General features: G+C 39.5%; 1 protein-coding gene across 1 annotated transcript in view; it reads left to right on the top strand.

The window, feature by feature from the left end:
- The first annotated feature begins 504 nt into the window (after positions 1 to 504).
- The window catches only part of RCAN1 (regulator of calcineurin 1), a 42,446-nt gene continuing 17,989 nt past the window's right edge, over positions 505 to 24,961 (top strand). The window contains exon 1 of the mRNA XM_075518163.1: positions 505 to 850. Within this exon, the coding sequence (XP_075374278.1) occupies positions 611 to 850 (240 nt within the window). The 5' untranslated portion in view covers positions 505 to 610. The remainder of the gene's footprint in view (positions 851 to 24,961) is intronic.

The following is a 24,961-nucleotide window of genomic DNA, read 5'->3' as shown; positions in this document are numbered from 1 at the left end:
GTAAGGGGTTTTTAATTCATCGGCTTGTTGCACAATACTCCTTGTCCTCTAAATCCAGATGTGTCGTTCCGTGCTCCAACCGTGCTGCAAAACGCAGCCGTGCGGCGGCAGCAGGCCTTCCCCACTCACCGGGGCCCTGGGTTACCGCGACTAGCCCCGACCGGGCGGCTGCGCTCACCAGGCGTGTGCCGAACCTCAGCCGCTGGGTCACCTCGCCCCCCACCCCGCCCTGATCGCCCGGCCGCTGCTGGTGCCTCCCGTGCGTGTGCCGCTGCCCCACGGGCTGCCGCCCCACGACACCGGCGGGCTCCCTCACACCCCGCAAAGCCGCCCGCTGCCCTCACTCAAGATGGCGGAAGCCGCGCCTAGCTCGGGCAGGCCACCTGTTGCTGCGGCGGCGCCTTCCTATTGGCTCACAGGGCGCCGTGCGCCCTGCGCGCGGGGGGGCGGGGCAGGAAGGCGGCGGTTACACCGGCGCGGGGGTTCGGGAAACAAAAGGGGAGGGGGCGCTGTAAGTTTTGTGTGTGCGCGCGCCAAGGCGGGGGCGCGCTCGGCGTCGCCTCAGCGGCCCCCGGGCCCCGCCCCGCGGGGGCTCCGCTCGCCCCCGGCCATGGAGAGCGGCGGCGGCGGGAGGGGCCCGGCGGGGCAGGAGGAGCCGCCGCTCCAGCAGCCGCTGCCGCCCGGGGAGGAGGAGGAGGAGGAGGAGGAGGGGGTGCTCCTGCCGCCCGAGGCCGAGACGGACTGGAGCTTCGTTGACGGCGAGATGGAGGCGGTGGCGCTGCGGGACCTGCCCACCGCCACCATCGCCTGCAACCTAGACCCGCGCGTCTTCCAGGACGGCCCGTGCCGGGTGAGCGCGGCGGGCAGGCCCGCCCCACGCCAGGGCACCGCGGGCAGGGCCGTGGGCCGGCTCCCTCTGCCGGCGAGGAGCCGCCGCCGCTCGGCTCGGCCGGCTCCCGCCCGCCGCGGCTGCCGCCGCCTCAGGCCGCTCGTGTGGGGAGCGGCGGCCTGCGGCGGGGGTGGGCGCTGCGGGCCGGCGCCGTGCGGCGGCGGCGGGGGGGTGAGCGGCAGGGGGCGGCCCGCCTCCGCCCGGGTCTCGGCGGGCGCCTTGGTCTCGGTGGCCGCCCTTCCCTCAGGAGGTGGGGGGGCTGAGGCTGTGGCTCCGCGTCCCCGCCCGCGCTCCTGATATGAAGCGAGGGTCGGGATGTGCGGCGGCTCTGCCCCGGCTGGCCGGCCCCTCCGCGGGCACCGTGTGTATAAAGTCTTCTCTGGGGTCCCCGTCCTCGGGTCGGATCCAGAGGCTCAGTCCGGCGGATCCACTGCCCTGAACCCATAGGTCAGGGCGGAGAGGTGCATAGACCAGAAGGGAAAAACACTGCCCTCGACCGCTCTTTTCAGAGCGCTGCGGTTACGGTTTAGGGAGGAACAGCAGTTTGTTGGTGCACCCGAAGGTGGGGCAGGAGGCGGAAGGCAGCGTTTGGAGACCTGGGAGCGTCCCAGGTCCTGGGAGCGTGGAGACCAGGTCTGCCACGGTCCTGGGAGCGTGGAGACCAGGTCTGCCACGGTCCTGGGAGCGTGGAGACCAGGTCTGCCACGGTCCTGGGAGCGTGGAGACCAGGTCTGCCACGGACCTGGGAGCGTGGAGACCAGGTCTGCCACGGACCTGGGAGCGTGGAGACCAGGTCTGCCACGGACCTGGGAGCGTGGAGACCAGGTCTGCCACGGACCTGGGAGCGTGGAGACCAGGTCTGCCACGGACCTGGGAGCGTGGAGACCAGGTCTGCCACGGACCTGGGAGCGTGGAGACCAGGTCTGCCACGGACCTGGGAGCGTGGCAGTTAGTAGGCAGGGTCCGAGTGGACGCAGAAGCTGCCTGCCTGCGGGCGAGGGGAGCTGCTGGGTAGCACACGCAGATCTCTAGCGCTTGTCTGAGTTGAGGACCTCTTTGTTTAAAAAATAATCAAAACTACCAGCCGTTGTTCCAGAGCAGAGGACGGTAACAGCAGCTGTCAGAGGAATACTATCAACTGTCTGAAGTAAACTGCAGCTCTAGGTGTAATAAGTGGATATAAATATTTCAGAATTGCTTCTCATGTTATCTGTGGCCTTCTTGATGAGGAAGGAATTCAAATTAATCTTAATTTTTCATCCTTTTACTTGTCTCAGCCCTGGCCAGAATTAAAGAATGAGTGAAGCTAACCTTTCTCTTGGTTTTTATAGTTGGTTTTTCTGTCAAGCTCTTATTTTCTACTGGCTTTGATACCGAAGGAGATGTTTAGTTTTTAAACAGGTTGCAATTAAATGAAATGGACCTGAAAAATTAGGCAATAATTGTACTGGTTTAAAATCCTATTAAAATAATTGGCTGTCTCTTTGTGACAAACAACTTAGAGTTGTTGTAGTGGTAGTCCAACAGCTCAACCCTGCGAACAGTAATAATGCATTAACAATGAGCTGGAAATAGGAGATGCAGCTACATTGTATTCCAGTTACTTTCTAAGGTTATATAACTTTTAACGGCAATGTACTTTTGTATCGCTTTGGGCACCTGCAGGTGTGATGGGAATGGCACCTTTATGGGGATTTACCCTGTTTACTTTAATTCACTCCAAGTATGCTTAGGAAAATGCCTATAATCAGTTCTATGTAGTAGCATCAGTTGCATGTAGTAATAGTATTTTCTCAGATGGATACTTGTGACCTTAAAGTGCATGTTTTAAAACAGCAGTTAGATGGATGACAACATAGATGCATAATCCCGTGCAAGACCAGGAGGTATCTGAACACTTAAAACAGAAAGGCAGAAAAATGGTTTGATTCCAAAGAATCTGTTTCCAGACACTTAATTTAGATCTAGACAAAGTCTTACGTATCCTTAACACTACAATAAAAAATTGTTTTAATTATTTATTTTTTTCTTGCGAAGAGATGCAGCAGGAAGGAATGCAGATTACTTAAAATAATAACAAATTAACTTAAAATAATAACAAATTAATTTGAGGTTAATCATCTGTGTTAATAAACTGTGTTATCTTAACCATGGATGACAGCATGTACAGTTACTGCAGCATAGCTGTTGTTTTTAAAATTTAAATTCCTAAGGCAAAGAATGGAAGAATTATCTTGAACTTGAATAAATACATATATCCAAGAGTGAAGAAAAGTCTTTCTCAAAGTTTTATAAATAAAGCAAAATTAAAAAGAAATGTTGAGGTGCTTAGGACCTGGTATTTCATAAATGTGATAGGTGTACACAGACTTTTAATAGATTGAAAAAACAGCTTAGATTTTTGCTAACTGAATCTCAGCCATTGAAATACATAATTTAGCTTCAGTTAACACAGTTAGAGATGGCAAGAGCTAACTCTTTAAAGCTGGAAATGTAGGACTGCTGTGTAGGAAAACAGCAGATTCATGGAGTGGATACATTTTTCATGTGTTCTGCTGGCCAATTGTCAGGCAGCTGCAAAGAGAGAAGAGGTGGGATGGGGCACTAAGGCTGCATCTCAGACTGTTTGGATGTGTGAAAGGTGCCTTCAGCATACTGCTCTTGGATGGTATGGAAAGAACAAAGTTATATTAAAAGTGGCGAAAAGATTACAGAGTCTTCCATGCATGCATCCAGTTTTACCTTAGCATTTACTGATTCTGGTGTCAAAGAAAATGAAGGTGTTTCGGTCTAGAGTGACAACTTAGCATCTGAAAATGGTTCCAAGATAATAATTTTAAAAGGCTACACTTCGTTAGGCAGTTAATTTTAAGAAAATTCACTTAGTTTATTATAGAGTGTACACAGAAAAATCAAACTTGCTCTTATCAGTGTAGCAAACAGTTGTGTGGAACTTTGTTTCTGTGATGGTAAAGGTAATGTAAAATATAACATCACCAGACATGGTGTTTTATAAATATTCTATGAATTCTAGTGTGCATTGTATTTTCTTCTGTTTTGTGAACTTCCTACTTTTCCCAGCATATGTAACACTCCTAAAATACCTTGTCTGCATAGTTAGTGTTTTTTTCTCTTCAGTAGGCCCCTTAATAATCCTGGATTGCCCTATTTGAGGAGGGTTGATCCAATCAAAGGTGAGATAGGACAGCGAGGCGATGGCTGACAACAACTATTTCTATTTTGCTCTCCCCCTTGCCAAACAGTGATTTGCACTTGGAATGATGATTGTATGTTCTTGCTTTTCCTCTTTTATTTTTTTTTTAATTTTTTTTATTGAGGGGTTGATGTCACAGTTGAGAAATCTGAAGAAGTTTTATTTGGTTTGTGATCAATCTCTTAAAAATAGACCATCCTATCAAGTAAGGTAATAGTTCTGGTAAATGACAGTTTGTTCTCTGCTTTATTCTCATAAGAAAGAATCTGACTTGCTTAAATACCTCATGGCTAGTTTTTCAATGTTGGTTCCAAAATCTTCCAGAGAATGCTTAAATACTTATTCTCAAGTTTTTCTAAAGCACAATTGGAGGAATACCTATAGATTCTGCATCCTCTTTTGTTTTCACTGAAGTACAAGAAATTATCTTAAATTAAAACCCTTTATCTGATCTTCAAGTTGGCTAATCACCTTGCAAAAAATCCTGTTCTGATTTCCTGAAACGTCTTCTACCTCTAACCCCAGCTTTTTGGTAGTTTTAACGTTGACTCTATGCTTGAGGAATTGTAGTTCTTTCTTAGAGAAAAGCAGTATTTCTTCATGCAATATGCAGATGAGTTTGATCTATTGTAACTCTTAAAAAAAAAAAAAAAGTGTCGGTAGCTACCTACCAGAGCCAGCAATTATGCTTTTGCATATTTCCATCCTCCTCAACTGGTATTCAATTTTTAAGAGCCTTTTTTATGTCAGTAGAGGACACTCGGGTTTTTTTATAGAACTTGTACTGTCAAATGGCAAGTCCAGTAGGTAATGTGCTTGCTTGTATCTTGTAATCCTGAAGGGATGTGGCATACTTCACTGATGACTTTAAAGTTCTGAGTACAGCCACAGGGGGGCTAAAGAACTTCATTTATGCCCTGGTAGTCTCTTGCTAAGTAGGTTACCTAGGTCTGTTCTAACTGTAAGGTTTCAATTTCAGCTTAATTGTAGACAAGTATCACTCATTTAATTTGTGAAGAGTAAAAGAGGAACATAAAGAGTATCTAGAAAGAATTCAACTTTGAGCTACTGAGAAAAGCATTGTTTTTTAGGGCTAAGAGATGAAAGATTTTGAATGCAGCTAATTTTCCTTAGAATGGGTTGAATTCCTTAAATTCCTTTAAAATATCTATAATTGCCTTAAACTTGCAAGATTTAGCAGATTACTGCAAACTAATGAATGTAGCAGAAGGCTTCCCGTAATTAATGAAAACTTACTTTCATAGATAACTCTTGAAAATAGGCTGTTATATCATGATAATAGTTTTTCTCTGGAGCTTGCTAGGGAAAACTTCACTGAAGGCTGGGTTTTTAAAGAATCTTAGCTTGATTTCTTTTAAGTGCTCTAGAAGTAGGAGTGAGCCAGTCTCCTACAGTAGTCTGTGTCCTCACATAACCTCCACTGTAGAACTGGCAAAAGTAGAACTGGCTGTGAAACAGTGTCTGTGATTATTTAAAAAAAAAAAGAAAAAGAAAGATTATAATTGTGTTTGAAGATAAGGCATAAATAAGGTCAGAAATCTCTGCAGTAGTATAACCAAGAAAAAAGCAGTAATGGCAGGTGTATTGAATCTTGTTAATGATTATCATAGCTTTAAAATTCTACTCTTCCTTTAGCTTTATATAGTTTTAGTATGGAAAAACTTGTTTGTGAACTGATCTGAAAATAAAGCCGTTGTTAAATGAGCCATGCTTTTAGAAACTTTTAATTGACTTACAGCCTACTGGACTAATCATGAGATGTTGAATGTATTTTGTGTTTTTTAAATACTTAGAGAATTACTTCTACTTTACAGGAAGTTTGTCAAATTTCTCAGGAGTAGTTACAAAACTGTCTTCACAAAATAGTACTTGGGTTTTCTGGTAATCTCTTCCTGTCCCAGTCGCATGCCTCATTAATCCTTTTACTTAAAGTTGTTAATCCTCTTAGATCACATTTAAAAAAATATTCTAAAAGTAAATTTAAAAAATGTGAGTGTTTTTACGTGTTTATATTTTTGTGACCACAGCTCTGTTTTTGGCAAGATGTTCCCTAATGGGAATGTAAAAATTACTTAATGGCATCTGCACTTTTCTGCTTATATTTTGAAGGTTTTCATTCTTTCTCTGCCGGTGTTTTTCACAAATCTTTTTTTTGTGACAATGTTTATAGTTCTTTCTATACTATTGCTTTCCAAAAAAGCCCAGGGTTAAGATTGTTGTTCAAAATCATATACCAATAACCTGTTTTTACACTGAACAGTGAAACTATTAAGGATGATTTAAAAAAAAAAACCCCTTCCATTATGAAAATTTTTGCAATAAAACTTCTGGAAGTATTTAGCTCTTGTACTTTCAGATGATGCAGATTTATTCTGCAGCTATTAACAGGTTAAGGCAGACTTTTGAGTGACTTGAAGTCTGGAAGCCATATAGATATAATGCTATGGCTGATGTAATAATCTTTGACGTTACAGTAGAGCACAATACCATGCAAATGCAGTTTTATGGCTCCTGGGATGCATCCAGTCTGCCAAGTGCACAAGCAGAACTTGTTCATATCTCTGCATCTGAGGACAAACATGAACTCCTGAGAGTCGTTGAGATGCCTAACCTCCTCAGCTTCTGAGGATCTTTGGAAAAAATCTTTTCATCTAAAAAGATGGCATACTTTATGAATAATATGAAGAGTTCTAACACTTTATACTGTATATGCATTCTGTATGGAAACTTTAGCAATGGTCATGAAGAGGTGAAATATCCAGAGATAGTGAAGTTAGAGCATTCCTCACTTCAAAGACAAAAGCTATACACTTTAATAGACTCAAAGTAAACAGAGATTCTAATGTTTGTAGTTTGCTTGGTGATGATGCTGTCCTGTTTTTTTTGTCCATTCTTTCTATCCTATGCCTTAATAAGAAAGTGGAATTAAAATAGGAATACTGTTCTACACATTATCAAGTATTAAAGTTGTATTCAGTCTTAGTGTGTCTGTTTAGCTTAAGGATGGTGTCTTCAGTCTTCTCACTTGAGTAGCTTTTTTTGGCCTGTGAGCCTGGAGTAGGTTTTCTTGTTGCTCCTTCCCAGTTCTCATGTGGGATGCTGAGAGGTGATTTGAATAAATTTCAAATAAATAATTCAATAAAATTCAAATCACAAAGGTGATTTGAATAAGTTTTGAGCTGAATACTCTATTTTCAGCTGGATTTGAAGAGACTGTACAGTATAAAATTTTTTGGTCAAGCAGTGCTTGACTGCTTTTTTTCATATACTTGGACTTTGAGGCATTGAATAGTGATTTAGGTGGCTTCCTTTAGCTGTTGTCCACATGTTAGTTATACTTGTGAAAGTACAGATAATGCCATGAAACTGTAGTAGAAAGGCTGATTTCACAAGGGGAGGGAGAATTATTTTCATTTCTGTAGGTCTTTATGCTCAAGGCATTTCAGAGTGCATCATAACCAGTTGAAGCTTTGATAAAATAAAGCCTTGATAAAATAAGGTGCTAACAGAGAACCCTCATGCTGCAGCTTTGAGTATATTGGTCTTGTTAAGAGGAGGTATTTGAGAGCAGGTTCAGGTCTCTATCACACCTGGACCCTAGGTCAGGTGAAAATAGTGAAATACTTATTTCTATGTCAAAAATACATTACTAAAGTCCTTGAAGTGTGCTGATGATTCCATTCTTTGTGCAAACAATGCTAATACTTTCATTTTATTTCTACTTATAAAAGTATATAATATTCATATAATATGCTAAGTCATATGTATGGGGTGAAAATAAGAGTAAGCAACAGTCAAATTTATGATTGTTTAGAAACAATTTCAGTAATGCTGCACAAGATGGTAGTTGGGTGGCTTAAAAATACCTAAAAATAAGAACAAGTATTGTAAAATTGTCATTAATAGCATAGGTGTTGGAGATATTAACAAAAAAATATTCCCATATGATCCAATGCTTTATTCATTAGCTCAAAGTAATGAAAAAAGATCATAGGCAAGATCTGTGCTACGACAAGATTAAGAGCTTTAATCTTCCTGGAGAATCAAATGGAAACTTGGAAGAACTTTGCCTGGTTTAAATCACTGTGCTCTGGTCGCACCAAGTCTAGTATACATCAGAATGCTATGGAGTGCATTTCCTTATATTCTTTGCTATCTTTAGGAACAAATTTAGCTTTGTTCTCCTGGATTACTGGCACATACATACCATGTAAAACAAAAAATATGAAAATAACTACAGAATGTTAGATGTGATACTAACTTGAAACTTATCCCAAACACCTATCAATAACATAAGCATTAATAAAATGATTAAGATCAGCAATGACTGAACTGTCCTGTGCAGAACAGGCTTAAAATGTTATAAAGGAAGTGTTTTCGGCAGCAATCATACAGAAAGCTTAATTCTACAGCAGTTTGTTACTGAAATAGCTTGTCCAGTTGGCCAAGTTTTAATAAGCCATGTTTATAAACTTATAAGTAATATTGGTCATTAATAAAGAATATGCTTTTTAGTGTCATAACTGAATGTCAGAAGAACTGAAAATGGAAAATGAGGAAAATAATTTTAAAATGGTTACACAAAGTTCATACATGGTATGTTAAATAGAAATGACAGTGTAGTTTGGGTTTTGTTCTTATATGTGTGAAAACATACTGGAGATCTGGAAGTGTGGTTTTGTTTTTGTTGGGTTTTTTAATGGTATTCTAATAAAGATGTGCCACCTTCCTTAACTGGGATGTTAGGTAGTTTTAATTGAGGTAGGTTTGGGTTTTTTCCTCTTGCTCTAAGTATGACCAGGTCCAAAGCATGGTTATATACTTCAATCTTTTCATGGAGATGCTTCTCAAGTTAGTGAGGAAAAATTAAGTTTTTATTGTTACTGTTGCTGTATTCTGATAAATAATCCAAGAGCTGTTTTGACACCAATGTGGCAGGTAAAACCGAATGCAGAAGAAGAGTTGGTGAAGCTAGTTAGTGTTTCCTATGTGCTAATTTCTAAAAAAGGTAAGATAATTCAGAAGCCCTGCTTTTCACTGAGACTTCAACTTGGTGAAACAAAAGTCCCACAACCATGACGTGGAGACTGTGGGTGGTTTTTTTGAGGGTTGTTTTTTTTTTTTTACCCTCAAGACTTGATACAGCTGATTATAGAAGTATCTGAGGGATGGACCCAGCTGAGACTCTTGTAAGTAACATAAGGACTTCACTTTGTGATGAGAGGTTTCTAGACACCTCTGGCCTAAAAGCAACTAGGAATGACTTTATAATTAGTTACAGTTTTTTCCATTCAGATAGCCAGAACCTGCCCCTACCCCCCAAGGGAAACTTTATTTTTTAAGTCTGAAGAGATCATTCATGCAGTATGAATTATGGTAACCTGGAATTTATGAAGGATTTTCAAAACACAATGTTGTGTATTTTATTTTTTTGTGTGTAAAGCGTAATTAAACTGTGGAAGTCATTGTCCTGGAATGTTTGGGAGTCCAGGAGCCTAATATTGAACAAGGGGTGGGACTGATTCATGAGTTGTATCTGTCAAGCACAGTGATTAGGGTATAACTGAATCCTCGGAGTTTGAAGTGCTATTGCCAGGATTAGATGGGAGAAGAGTAATCTATACGTACCTGGGTTCATACCTTTTGTCTCTTCTTCCAAGCATTTGTTACTGCCAGAGATAACTAGAATGGCTTTCTTCTTTTCATTAACTCTGTGAGTCATCACTTATTACGGGTCCTACTCATAAAAGGAGAGCTATCAATACTCAGTGTGTGCAGTGGATTTCATTTATTAAAATGTAACTTCATTGTCCAAGATAAACTTTCCTCTTCACGTTGCAGGTTTTCAGATAGTTCAGAAGTTAATAGTTGGATTTGAATTGTTTTTCCTTTTTGAGGTTTACTTTTTTTGGAGTTATTTTGACGTTGGCTGACATCCTGGAAGGAAAATGCACTCTTAGCTGTTGAGCTGAGAGTACATTGCAAACCTAGCGAGTTGGATTTTAGTTACTTGTTGTTCCTGAAGTACAAAAGGTATTACGAAAATGCAACACAAACCCACACCCCCTGCAAACGCCATAAACTGTGAGACAGTATATCTCTTTGATGCAACAGTGGTTTTAGGAGTGGTAAATGTAACCAAACTGCCCTATTACGAGAGTGAAGTAGGAGTGAGTTGAAAGTATTGCGATTAGTTTTTCCTGTCTGTATTCAGCCTGGCTGAAGGACCATTCTGACGGGATAAACTTGAGTCATTTGGCAGACAATTGGCAAGGAGAAGAATAAGGTGCTTTTGGCACTTCTTTCCTGGAAGCTATGTTGTAGTTGCCTTATTAGGAAGCTGCAGAGAGCTTTCTTGAGGCATACATAGAAACTGCCATAAAAGCTTAATGCTGTAATAGGTGTATGTCCGGTCTTTTAGCTGTAAATATGTTGGATTGCATGTTGGCTTTGAGTGGAGATTTTGGTGGGATGAGGATTGTTTGATAAATGGTTTGAGATAGATATATATATATATATGTGTGTGTCTATATCACACTCTTTAAAAAAGAAAAAAATTTAAAAAATCTTGGTATCCTTAAAAAAAAAAAAAGAGTGAGACTTTGACTTTTAGGTGCTGTATAGGCGAGTAAAACAAAATCACTTTATTTTCTTTCATTGATGGAATACCATTCTGGAAGCTTCCGTGAAGGTTTGGGCCTGCTTTCAAAACAAGGCACTGTCTGGATGAAAAGGCCTCTTAAAAATCAGGATGCTTTCCAAATAAAAACTAGCTGAAAGGCATGGAGAATTGTTTCTCTTTTTCCTAGAGGTACTGTTTCCTTTCTCTGTAGAGATAGGAAGCCAGGGTAACTGAGCTGGTGAACTGCCAGGAGACACAAGCTGTATTGTTATAATAAATTGTTTTTTTCCTCTTTCCTGTTTTTTGTAGGTGAAGAAGCCATTCATAATCCATATAGTCAAATAAAACACATCTGTGGGCTTCCAGTGAAAATATGAGAAAGGGAGGGTATAACCCAACAAATGTAGATAATATATGTTATGAAATGTGTTAAGAACAACTCCCATCTCTGATACTTCTTTATAGAATTTTGATAATTATTCAGGGCTGGTAGCTTTGCTAGGAAGCTGCAGTACTAATATGTCCGTTACTGTAGAAAGCTGAGGCTACTTTTAGTCCTGCGTTTTGTCTGAAAGTGGGAATATGTATGTTGCAGACTGGTTTGCCCAGTTCAGGGAGACGGATGAAATTAGATATGGGCAAAAGAAGAAAAGATGAGATAAGAACTAAAATGTGTATTTTTTGCAGGTTGCGATATTAAATAACAAGAGATATTTTCTTGTGTCAAGCAGAACATACATACTCATGAAGTATTGTGGAGAAAGCTTACATGCGTGGCTTGTGTAAGCGAGAGGGAATCAATGGGAACTCACAAGTGGTATTTGTCCAACTTCTAAGGTATGTGGATGCTTCTTTGCAGGATGGATTTTTTTTTAATCAATTTCCTATAGGTAGACTACTTGGCACTTTGGCCATATCACATCAAGCTGATAGCAAAGATCGGTTGGCTAATGGAAACTGTGATTAAGGGCTTGAATTTTCCTGAGGCTCCAGGGTGATAGTGAAACAGCTGCTGTTGCAGGCAGTGGAAAGTATGAATAACTCTTGCCTGGGGTTGTATAACCAAAAGAATAATCGGATCAGAGACTAGGTTAAATCATTGTGACTTCTATTAAAAACGCTGTTAGCCCATGTGTTCACGCCTCATTAAAGCATATAATTTAAGGACACTAAATAGAACCCACCTATTAGGCATGAATGGTTAAAGCCTTCACATCAGGAGTCGGGTATTTTTCTCTTGAGAAAGGAGTGAGGGAGGTCACTTGCTTAAGATGTATATAATAACTTTGAACACATTTTAAAAGTTTTTTTCTTTGATATATGCCAAGCAAACTTTAAAAGCAATTTTAGTAACCTAGCCTATAGCAGATTAAGTGGAGTAATTCTTCACAGGAGACAATTTCAGGAGAGATTGTTCCTTAATTAACTACTTGAGATGCAGTTATGTCTCTTGTTTCTTCCTTAGTAAGTTACCAAAATAAAACTCTGTTTGTATCAATATTAGACTGCAATGATTAAGTTTTCATTTCCCCTGCTGAAAAAAGTAAAAACCAAAAATTTCTGTAGGAAGGGTGGGGGAAGCAGAAGATAGAATGAAATGCAGAACTGTATTGGTTTTCAGCAATGTTAATTCAAGTGTAAGTTTGTAAACAAAAACTATTGCCTTGAATATTCAGGAAGTTATAATGGTTTCAGGAGTTATTTTCTAATACTGGTCTTTTTTTCCCTTAAATCAAAATAGATGTCTTCTTGCCATATAAACAAAGAAATTAAATGTATCCTGAAAGCTCTACTGTTAAGTACCTCAAAAGCTTTAAATGCCAGTGTTTTTTGTTACCAGTAGTGTTTCAACAGCAAAATTACCCTGAGGCATCTCTGATTAGGTCAGATGATCATATATCTATTTTACTGGGGTTTTTTAATGCCAAGATATTGCCACTAGCAGTTGAATTAATTCAGCCCTTGTGTTGCTATTGTGTGGCTGCTGCAATGAAAGGGTTAGTTACATAGGAAGCTTCACAAACTTTGCAGACAGTTAGGCTCTTTGACTGTTAAAAAGCTGTAATTGATTATATTGTATGTTTGCAAATACAGGTTATATAATTTATGACAGTATCTAGTATGTCACTAACTTAACATGCCTGAGAAAATTACAGTATATTAGACATTAACCTTATCAAAAATGCATGTGATTTAGGATGCAATCCAGACTCTTCTGTGGCTCCTTTTGTTATATTTATTAGTATATTTTTAAAATGCTTTTGAAATTTCTAGGTGCACTTAGTATGTTCTTAGAAGTACAATAACTAATTGCAATTATATTGTTCTTCTGCTACCCACCCGGAACATTCTTGAAAAATGTTTTGAAACTGTCTTCCATTCTTCCTCCCCTGACTCTAGTGGAAAATTTAATTCTTTAAAGTTCACAAAAATGCCAGCCTGCTTCTGAACAACTACTGTGGTTTTCTAAAGACTCCTGTGTTAGAGTATAATTTTTTTTTCCCTTGACTTCTGTTTTTCCTTTAGCCACAGAGAGCGTATCAGAAGAGTGGTCAGAAGATGAACACTGTAACTTGCCTATGAGAATATCTTTCATACTTAAGTTAAACAAATACTGTTGTCATGCTATAACGAACTAGTCATTAAAAAAGCCCCAAAACGCATGCTGTTTTCATACAGTTTAGTCCTTATCTTCCTTCTAACTTTGCGCTCCCTCAAGTAGTAGTTTTGGCATAATGTAGTTGCATTTTTTTAATGATAGTAAATAGTAATTGCAGAAGTATTTTTCATTACATTTCATCAGGATTATGTCTATATCTTCACTTGGGGGCAGAAATGCCCCAAGTTCCCAGATTGCTTTTAGAAAACAGAAGCAGCAGAACTGAAAGTGAGAGGAGAAGGTTACTCCTGTCGTGTGGCGAGGGAAGTGTTGATGACTTAGGTTACTGTGGAAGCATCCTGGCAGCACTGGCCTTACAGTCTTGGAAGAGGCCGTTCTTTCCGAGCAGCTGCTCTGCACTCTAGTGCCCTTATCGCTAAGGCAGGGACTCGCAGGGCTTTTGAAGGCTCTGAAGTGGGCCAAGTAGGTAACAAGGCTGCAGCTGGATAGCTGCTGCGGGTTGCGAGTTGCTTCTAATAGCACAGTTCACAGTTTCTAAGAAACGCACCTTAGAATTGTCATCGGATTTTGCGGCATTCCTAGCATTAGATTATATGTATGCACAAGCTTGTCCAGTGTTGTCAAACTGTCATTGCATTCTGGCGTGAATGAACTGGGTTTGTGTGAGAGCATTGCCTCTTTGTCTCTTACGTTTGTTCCTTCCCTTCTGAAAATGCCAAGCGTACTCTTAAAGCTGATGACAATTCTGAGATCTGTGCATGTTCAATGGAAACAAAATTGAAAAGGCCAGCTTCTTTCTTGGGAGCCTCGGAAGAGCTGCCTTCTATATACTGTAAACATTTTAATTTGCTAGCACATTTTAATTTGCTAGCTGAAAATAATAATACCTGTGATATTACCTACTATAATAAACCTCTGACCCCATAGATTATGCATTTCTGAAGGTGTGTTTGAAGGCTAAAAGATATACAAAATGTTTGCTAGTCAAAGTGAATTAACCGGTATAAAATTATGTGCAGCTGCTTAATTCTTACCCACTGCTGAGAGTCTGGTTTTCCCCTCCATAATGCACAGAAGTTCAGTTGTTACAGAACACCACACTGATTTTGAAGCTTTTATCTCTGAAAATGTTCTGAACTAGCTTTTTATTTAATAGCAGACTTCTGTTAAATTAAGAATATTTTAGTGACTGTCTCATGGTAGATTCCTGTAGAAGTCGTCAATGCAGGAAGTAAACAGAAATACTGAACAGTCAAGCCCTGTTGTAATTTGCAATACAGGGGCGATGAAGAGTCTTGTATGACATAGCTGGGACCTGAATTGATGCTATTTAGAGAGTCCTTTGGTCTGAGAAACAGATGATGACACTGGTGTCTATTTTTTTGAGGGGTGTTTCTTTCCCACAGTTAATCAGCTATTAAAGTTATTTGTAGTAGATCCATTCTTTTAAATGCCATGGTGAGTAATGAAACAGAAGGCATGTGATGCTTTAAAAAGTAAAGTCTAATATCACCTCCAAATAAATAAATTTTAAAAATCCTAGATTATAGGAGAACCAGATGGAATGATAAGAATTAACATCTGATCACTTAGGGGTTGATTGTAAATTGGAAAGTAGAAGTTACTTAAATCTGCGCCTCTGTGCTGTCTTTGCTTCCGTGTCTCCCTTTCCTAGACTAGACCTGGTTTAAACTCCCGCAGCTCAGTGTTTGGGACCTATAGTTTAACCATAATTATTGGGAGGGCAGTTGCCCCATCATCTTATCCTTAAAAATTGCCCAAGTATAAGCTTTAAGTATGAGGTAAAGAATCCTGTGAAACACAGGAGAACAAAAGCCAGCTGCAACACTTCAGTGCTTCAAAACTGCAGTGCAATACAACCACTTACAGATAAGCTATTGGCAGTTTGTGCTAATGTAGTCCAAAAGCTGAGGTAGCGTCAGCGGCGGAGCCAAGGTGCCTTTGAGATCTCTTTGAGCTCTCTTTCAGGCCCCTGCACACCAGAGCAGTTCTGTGGCAGGAGAACCTGCTGCTTGTGGCACTGAGGAATGGGCACAGCACTGGGAACAGTTACACTGAGTGGTGGTGTTAGCTTGGAAGGTCAGCCGTGTTCTTCCTGAACAGCTGGACATACCTCATAGGAGTAAAGGCTAGGAAGACTGAGAAGTTAGCTGTCTGACAGACCATCAGGGCTTGGGGGGAAATAGTAGTTGGATCTATAAATCTGAAACCAAAGAATGACTGTAAGCACGTAAGTGCTGAAAAGTCTTAATGTGTCAACCCAACCAGGTCACCTTAAATCTTGAAGTGAATAATCTTATTTTTTTAATAGATTGGATGTGGGACACCACAGCTTACTACTGAACAGACAGATCTGATTGTATTTCTTTTATAGTATATTGAAGCCTCATCCATATCAGACAGAAAAGGAATTACTGTAATTGCTACATCCTGCAGTTGTGTTTAATTACAGATGAAACAGTGTGCGGTAGAGCAATTTAAAATAGAATTGTTCCTAGTTTAGCAGTGTGGGGTGGTTTGGTTGGGTTTTTTTCCTCTCCCCTATAAGGAAGAACATACCCTGGAAAGTTTTGTTATTGCAAGCTGATTTATCTTTAATGTAACTGGTAGTTTCTGAGCCTCAAAACAGGCAGCTGCCTGTTCCTGGTAGTTGACAATGTAACTTCTCTTGTAAATTCACAAGACCATGGTTTCTTAGGGGAACTGCTGGTAAGATTTTTTTTCTTTTAATTTTTTTCCTCCCCACTTCTTTTTTTTCAACACACTCAATCTTTTCATGTATTTGCACATTATTGTTTAATCTCTCTTCCCCTACTTTCCTACCTCCTTCCCCCCCACTTATTTTAAGTATCGTTTTTTTGCTGACTGTTCTGGTTAGTACTTTGCATTGCATATTGTCTTATTTGAAGGCTGTGTAATTCTTTTGCATTTAAATCTGCAAAAACCTTGTTGTAACATTTAGGTTGCATAATGTAGAACTGGAAATGCTTGTTGTAAGCTCTTTTTTGCTCTACTTGGCAGGTTTGAAATGTCAGCTAAAATTTTCTGAGTTGGCTTTAGAAACAACCAAGGTAGTGCTTTCCTTAGAGGCTGTCAGAATCAAGTGACTTTGAGAAGAAGTGACCAGTCTGTGGTGGTTAAAAATACAGTGTTTTTGAAACTCTGACTCCTAAAAGAGTATCTGTTAATCATGCACAAACTGTTTTTATGAAGAACAGCTGAGCACATTAATGTGTTTTCCTCATAGTCAAACTTGTGAAATAAAACACTTCATCTCTAAGCTTTTTACAGAAGTAGTTCAATCAAAACCCAGTTCATCTGGAAAAAATGATAAGCCTTAACTGTTCACAAGGGAAAGATGTCGTTATTTCTGTATTTACTTAAAGGGTAGGTATACAATGGTAGTCTTTCCTTTTGGTTAGGACGTTATTGTTGCAGTAACTTAATGAAGTTCCTCAGAAATACCTTGGAGAGTGGCATTAATAGCAAACAGACTAAGAATAGCTCAGGGCAGTGCCCTGAAGGGAGCTGTCTGCCTTTCTTCCTTGGGCGGAGAAAAGGCTTCATGGTTGTATTTTCCAAAACAGGGTTTGGGGGACTACGAGAACAAGTAAACAAGAAATTCGAAAGCACTAGGGAAATCTGAGAAATTACACCCATGTTTAATATCACACTGAAATTTCTTTATTATTTAACCTTCGCTGGGAAATAGGGACAATTTTGTAACACTGAAAACCTATTTTGATAGCACTGTTTTACTTAGATGTGTGATAACCTATGTTTCTAAAATTGGTAAAAATGAATAGAGCATAGAGTGTAAACACTTGAAGTAATTTCAAATGGAGGCTTAATGGAAGTCCAGCAGAACTTGCCTGAAGCAAGGACTGTAAAGCTCTCATCAAAATGAAATTTGTAAGTCATATTCAAGCCATGAGAAATGTGAGCAGTGCTTTGTCAGACCGTCTGGGAAGGGAAGAACTGGGTAATCGATTGCCCTTTTAAGCAGGAAAGAATGTCTGGTGACAGAAACCAACCTGTTACCCTTTGAATTGCACAGAGGCAGCAACCCAGATATAAATAATGTGAAACAATGTTACATGTAGTTTCACTATACCCAGAGCTTATCTGCATACTAAACAAAATTAAGTTCCCTTAAATTTCTTAATGAAAATGGGAGGAGATGAGGGTCCTGGGAACTACTTTGAAGACTCATTTGTTTAAGTAGTACCCTCCTGACTCAGGCTTGATCAGAGAGAGAGTAATGAGAACTTTGATCAAGTACTGAAGTCAGCCTCCCTGGTGTGTGCTGTGTTGAACTGAAACCAGAAGGGATTTTAGAAACCAGTTGGGCAAGTAGCTTCAGGGAACTTGTAATTATTTCACAGTCCCCCTATGTAAACAAACTCTTTGTAATGTTGTGACTTCCAAGAAAAGAACAAACTTTTGATAGAAGATGCAAGTATTCAGAGAGGCTCTTTCTAAATTTCCTTACCAAAAAAAAAAAAAAATCCTGTTTCCTAAGGCATGGAAGGCTGGAGTTCTAGTAAATGGGGATATATAGGAAATGGAGTTAAAAATATGCATACGTTTTGGGGTTTTTTTATATTTTGGGGGAAAAATAAGCATTGAAAATCAGCATTTAGATTTCTTTTCAAAATTTTTTAGACCAAATCAAACACACCCCCTCATCCCCCCTGTCCCCAACCTACCCTCTTTCCCAGTTTTTCAAGACTTCTGTCTCGGAGGATTCGGCAGAGAATGTTTCCTCAGAGATGCTCCTTTTAAGAGGCTGAGTAAATTTCTTGCCATGGGGAACATTTTCACCTAAATCTTGAATCAGGCCAGTGTTTATAATTACAACCCTTCTATACAGGAGCAAGAAGAATTTTTTGGGAAACTCCAATTCTGTTTATGAGTATGTCTCTAGATTTGGGTTTTAAATATATATACTTGACTGTTCATTTTCTGTTCCCACATACACACTGATAGAGGGTAAATGTCCTGCTATTCAAACACAGTAGCCCTTTCAGGGTTAATGGAAAGGGCATTAGATCTGCTGACAGCTCTGCTCTTTGAGGCTTCTTTTTGCAGGAACTGTTTGTATTTTCACTGGAGCCTAACAGCCTCTGGTTTTCGAGGTTGCCATAAAGTCAAATTGCTGTAACCTGTCCTCATAGTCTTAGCTTCAGTTGTATTAAATGGGTAACTTTGTATTTATTGATAGTTTCAGGGTTTTTGTTGTATCATTTTGGCAGCAGCATCTAAACAGTGATAAATCCCTTCTAAGAGGAGCTTACAGATAAGGACTTGATCCTCCTTTCATTTAGGAAAGTGGCAATGTTATGGCATTAACTTTAACTGGGAACAGAATCAAGACATAAAATAGCGATGTCAGGATCAGGATGGGCAAGAGAGGATAAAACGGACTATTAAAGGATGTACTAAGTCTAGTTACATGTTGAAGTAGAACTGTGTATAAGCCAGGAGTAACTTGTTTAGGAAAACAAGCATGTGCATGTTTGCTGTGATGGCGGTTATTCTGGGTATAGGAGTGCTTGAGTTAACAAAATCATATTTGCTAGAATGAAGTCACTAAAACATGCTGTTTGCTTTTAAAGAGAGAGTCTCAGAGATTCACAATTAGAAACTAGACAATGAGAATATACTACTTTACATACTGTGCAGACTTTGTGAAATGTTTTCCAGGAAAGTTGAGTACAGCCATGAATCACTTATGGAAAACCCAGTGGAATGAATTAGTCAAATATTTGAGTGACCACCCTTTGCCTTCTGGTATCAGGAAATAGTGCAGCTTTCCATGATTTTATACAAATCATGTGGCATAAATAAGAAAAGCTATAGTTAGAATAGCAAGCAATTACAGTTGCTGCTCTTTGACTTTCTCATAGCTTTCTAAAAATGCTTATTTTGAAATAAATATGAAATTTAATATCAGACAAAAGGTGTGGGTATTTGGGGGGAAATCTTCAAGTTTTTAAGATGCTCAGGGAACTTCTCTACTTTCTTCCCAGAACTTGCCTCTTCTGCCTGTGTTTTCCTGCTGGCATAATTTAAAAGGGGGGGGGGGGGGGGGCGCATTTTCACTCTCTTTTCTGAAACTATTGCTTGTCTTCTCTCCTTTGACTGTCAGGCTTTTACTTTCAGGGTAACAACTAAGCAAAGTGAAAGACTGCACAATTGAAACAACTTAACTATAGAAATGAAGGCTTCTGCATCGGTACTCCACAAGTTACATATTTGATAATGTACATACACTGCATTATTGATTACTGTTGCTCAGAGAACTGGCAGAAAATGGTATCCTCATATGCAGTAAATTAGCCAAATATTTCTTTACTGGATGGTAATGAATATATTCTTTTTTTCATGTTATCAGTGTAGTTACCAGCCAAGTTCTACAGTCTGTTGTGTGTTTCACCCATATAAATGCATTGAAGTGTGTGAACTTTCATGCTTTTTGCACTGGTAAGTGTGATCTGAACAGTGTTAATGATTACGGTATTACAAGACTAAAAGGGTATGTCTAAAATTCTGGCACTAAAAATGCCAGAAAAAAGTGCATGGGGTGAGGGAGTACAGCTTTCACTCTTCCTTGGAGTGAATCCTGCAGCAGTTTTTGTGACAGGGGCTGTTGATCCAAAAGCCTAGGGGAGCTCTTAGTGTTTGGAAGGGAGTTGCTTGGACTTTACTGACATCCTTTCGTAGATATGAAGCTGTGAGTATTGAATGACTGACAAGTCTCACTTTTTGCTGCTTCCTCTTCCTTGACGAGAGCTGGTTTTGCCAAAGACTATTGCACCCAAGTTCTTTTAGGGGACTGCATGGGAAGTTGGTTTGTGTTTTGGTTTTTTGTTTGTTGTGGGATTTTTTTGTTGTGTGGGGTTTTTTTTTTTGTGGGCAACAGCTTGTGCATGGATATATTCTTATTAGACCAGTTAGGTCTAGTGGAATAGGTTGAATATTTTGTTATTTAGTAAGTGAAAGCTGCTGCACTTTTCCTGTTCAGCTGTACTGGTCTGTGTCTTGCTAACTTACTGGGCTATTTTTGAAAGAGGGCAATGTAAAGGAATGGCACTTAGGCAACTTTAACTTTGAATTTCTTTGGAAAGTGGGTGGGTGCCTCATTTCCAGTTAAATACATCTGAAGAAATTTAATGACAAGAAAGGGCTTTTAATTCTTAGCCATACAAGATTCCATTGAGCTGAACGCTGTCCTGCCCTGCTCCGTATACAGAACCAAGCTTGAACCTATCACTGCACTTCTCCATCCATTTGGATTCTCTTCTTCTCCTCAATTTTTGTCCACTTTACCATGCCCCAGATAGCCACTCGTAATTCTTTCTCTCACTTGTGGCCCTCGTGCTCTCATTCTTAAAACCAAAAGCGTGCATACTGTGCCAAGTACACTTTGCAGATTCACATTGCTTGCTCAGTGTGCATTTCAGCCGTTATGTGCAAGTTAGGAGGTGGTCCTAAATTATCCTTTGCCCTCACTCATTCTTAGCATTTGTTTTGAGCTCTGGAAACTCCTGGAAAACCAAGACAATTTTTTTTTCTAAGGTAACTTCAGTGGTTTTTATTTTTAAAATTTTATTATAGTGTGTGGATTAAGCGAGCCCCTAAAGCTTGCAAATTCCTTTGTACACTAAGCACATTTCACAGATTGTGGAATAACCGTGTGTCTTACTTTGCATTTGCATCCTTGGCTGTCACCTTCTACCAAGTTCTGAGTTCTCCCTTCTTTACATCCTGTGGCATATGCTGATACTTGTTCTAGCTTGTCTGGAGGCCGACATAAGCTGCCTGGCTGGCTTCTGCCAAGCAAAATAGCTGACAACCGGGTTCTGCATGCTTCTTCCTTGGTCTTCCTACTCTGCCAGTCCCTGATATTTTCACATAACTCTTTATCACAAATGCTGTCCTTTAACCTTTTATCCAGGTATCATACTTGATTGAAACTTGCTAAGAGGCTCAAGACAGTCCATTTTTTGCCTGCTGTCTGATGGCTTTGAGAAAACTCACTCTCCATATCACTTTAAGGGACTTTTTTTTTTCTGTGGATTTATACTTGCATGAAGGAGCTCTTTCAAAGTAAAACACAATAAACAATGCCTTTTTTTCCAGATAATTCTTTAAAGGATTAAGTAATGTCCTGAGCAGATTATCCCTGAATGATGTCTGAATATAGGGTTATAGGCTCTTAGTAATCCTCCGAGTGAATGTAGAGTGCTCCTCAGAAATTCCTAACCTTTTAAGATGCTATTTGCTAATGACTGTTTTCTGCTTTCCAGGTGAGAACAAACTTTATGGGCTTTTCTAACATAATTCCTAGGTATACAGCAGTCATAAATATTCTTTGCTCTGTTCTTCTGTTTTCCAGAGAGACTCCAGCTACTCTGGACTGAATGGTTTGTAGCTCCCAAGTGCAGGATGGCTTTGAGGTATAGATGAGCAGGAAGGAATTCTAGTGCTGATCAGGCTTTTAGGTGGCATTACGTGAATTGGTGATAACTGAGTGTCATAGTTGCTCAGTTCAGGTTAACAGCAAAATGTCACCTCTTGAACAAAGTAGAGAGGTTTCATGGAGATTTTTCTGCAGAGGGCTTTGTTCTTTCCTCAGCAGGTTTATTCATGATCAGTTTAAGATGCTAGTTTGCACAAGTGTTAGAGTATTTCAATAGCCTCTGTATAATCTGTCCATACAGACTGACAGAATGCTATGCAGTTCTTATTTACTTGTTCTGGTTTTGCCTTTTCCTAAAAATATTTTTCTCAATGAAACAAACTTAATTAAACAGAAGTTGGTTATCTCTTCTAAAATGCTCTCAGCATATAAAATCCTAAGATACTTACTTTTTTTTTTTCATAAGTCCACTATTCTGTTTAGTCACTGCAATTTTGCAAACTTTTGGATGCTAGTTTTTAGCACGTAGAAGTCATTTTTCTAGGTGGAATGGTGATTTTAATATGAATAGAAAAATAGTTCCCAGTAAATATACTGTATGTTTATTTCCTTTTAGAATATTTGAATGAGGGCAAAATTGTAATCCATTTACTATGGATCATTTGAGGAAATTCCTTGCAGGAGTGGAAACATGTTGAAAAAAGACTTCAAATTTTGGAATATGCTTGCCATATTAAAAAGTTTTCTAAATGAGTCTAGTTGGTTACTCAGATATTCTGTAGTGGAATTTCCAAATTACCACTTTTATGTTACCAGTCAGTGAACAGGAATTTAGTGTTTAATGCTTGGAAATGGAAGTGTAAGTCATGGATTTTTCCAAGGAAGGAATAAGCACACTGTAGGTATGTATTTTTCAGATGGTTGGCTGGAAAACTGTCACACATTGAATCTGTAAATAGCCCTTCTGTGATAGAGCACAGCTCTTCATACTCTGTTTGAAGGTATGTAGGCTACATAATGCAAGCATGACAACAGTTCATATATTTTAAGCTCCTATTAAAAAAAAAATCTTCTAAGAGTCTATTCAGTAAAAACAGCTACTTTCCTTCTTGGCAGTGCTTTTGGAATCTGTGTTTAAAAAAAAAATCATCAGTGGGTTATTTGAATCTTTTTTTAATCCCTCAGTGGAGTAATTGTGGAGTGGATAGCTTCTGTGTGCAGTGAAATGGCTTAATTCAGCACTTGGCTTCATAGAAACCTTGCTGATGTTCATAGGTGATGCACACTTCTGTGGTCAAAACCCTGGGTCCCGTGGCATTATGGCTTTCTGCTGAAAGGACATACAGCTTCAGGGTACAGTCTGTAGTTTCAGACTTCAAATAAATGTTTGTAATTGCATTAAGAACTAATTTGAGTAGGATCTCTTCTTTATTCTCCTTTTGAAATAATACCAATAGATGCAAGTGACCTTCTGGAAGTTTTTTTTTCTTCTGTCATGTGAAAAGCTGTTGAATTAAGATCAAGAAAATTAGTAAGTTAACTGGCATTCATTGGAGCAAGCCTGAGTTGCAATTCACATGTCTTTAACAGGTGAATTAAGTGAAGAGAGAAGAAATAAGGTTGGAACTTTCAAGAATTATTGATTAAATAGTAAACAAAATCATCTCACAGGTTTTTGGAGATCCCATGAGGAAGGACCAATTGACTGTTCCAAACCATTCTTCACAATTTTTTTTATTCAAAAGTTTTACTCCAAAGTTGCTGTAAAGTAATCGGATTGTAGACAAGCCAGTATATGCTATTGTGGCAAATGTCATTAAAGAGTAATAATAGCTCTTGAAGATTTTGAATCAGCTGTACTCCATCTGTGAGGGGGAGTAGCCCACAGAATGACACCTGTGTATTATCTTTGGGTGTAAGACTATACTCAAATTCTCAAAAGTCTACCAGAGTGATGTTGAGAAGCAGCTTCTGGGAGGAGGGAGCACCAAGACCACTGGTTTGAATAAAGGTAGCACCTTGCCGTTATGTTGGGTGAGTAAACAAAGTGTTTATTGCAGTGATGGCCCAAGCTGCCTTTTTTTAATTTTCATTAGCCTTCAGGAGTGTGCATCTGTTCTGGAGAAACTCCAGATTGCAGAATTTCAAGACCTTCCAATAGGAAAACACAGGTGGAACTGAGGAGTGAATACTGCTATATCGTTCCCTACTTACTACTATTTTGTTTAAGTAGCTATGGTGAACTGATTTGATTTCCCAAATGTGATATTGGAAGATTCATTGCAGCTCAAAAGCTCTGGTTCCGTTTGAGTACAATCAGATAGGAATGACTGGGTTTTGGTTTCCACCATCAGATGTCACTTACTTGTTTTGAAATTTTCGCTTAATGTGTTACAGACATGTCATATTGCAATGCATTCTGTGGAATCTAGGAGTAGAGGTAATGGTGCAAGTCATACCAAAACACAGGTTGGTGGCATGCTGCTAGCAGCCTCCAAAATCATCACTAGAAATAACAACTGGCTTCAGAGTTTTCTTGCATTAAAGAACTTTGGAACTCCTTGTCTAACCAGTTGATCCGAAATACCCATGAGAGATCCTTGGCCATAGGTGTGGAAACCACTAAAATACTATCTGACTGTTTCAGAACAGATTTGAAAACAAAACCTTGGTTGCTCAAAGAAAAAGTACTTAGGCTTCTTAAATTGGTTTATCTGAAGCTTTAATATGCAATGATTCATGCTTTATAAAGGTAACTCTTGATTTAGATGTTGAGTAGGGAATAAAGATAAGCTGACACAGATTCATTCCTTCTGCTTTTTCTCCTCTGTACTGACCTTTTACCATTATCTCCTTCATTATCTGGAATGTACAAAGTGAGATAAAAATATCTTGACTTTTTTTTATTTTCAGAAAAGTTTCAATGGATATGGAAGCATATTGAACCAAAAATGCCACCTGCCTTTTAATCCTGCTGTGTGTGTGTTTCATAAAGCCAGGGAGACAGACAAATAATTTTTCCTCAAGCAATATTCAAAAAACTAGGATGCTGACATCAAGCTTTTACTCTAACATATTATAAAATATATATATTTAGCAGCTGTAGTCTTTAATATTTGAATCTGGATTGTAATCCTGCCCAATCATCT

Source organism: Mycteria americana, chromosome 1 (genome assembly GCF_035582795.1).
Source record: "Mycteria americana isolate JAX WOST 10 ecotype Jacksonville Zoo and Gardens chromosome 1, USCA_MyAme_1.0, whole genome shotgun sequence".
Taxonomy (NCBI): domain Eukaryota; kingdom Metazoa; phylum Chordata; class Aves; order Ciconiiformes; family Ciconiidae; genus Mycteria; species Mycteria americana.
The sequence above is the reverse complement of the archived record's forward strand: the minus strand, read 5'-3'. Positions and strand labels throughout refer to the sequence as shown.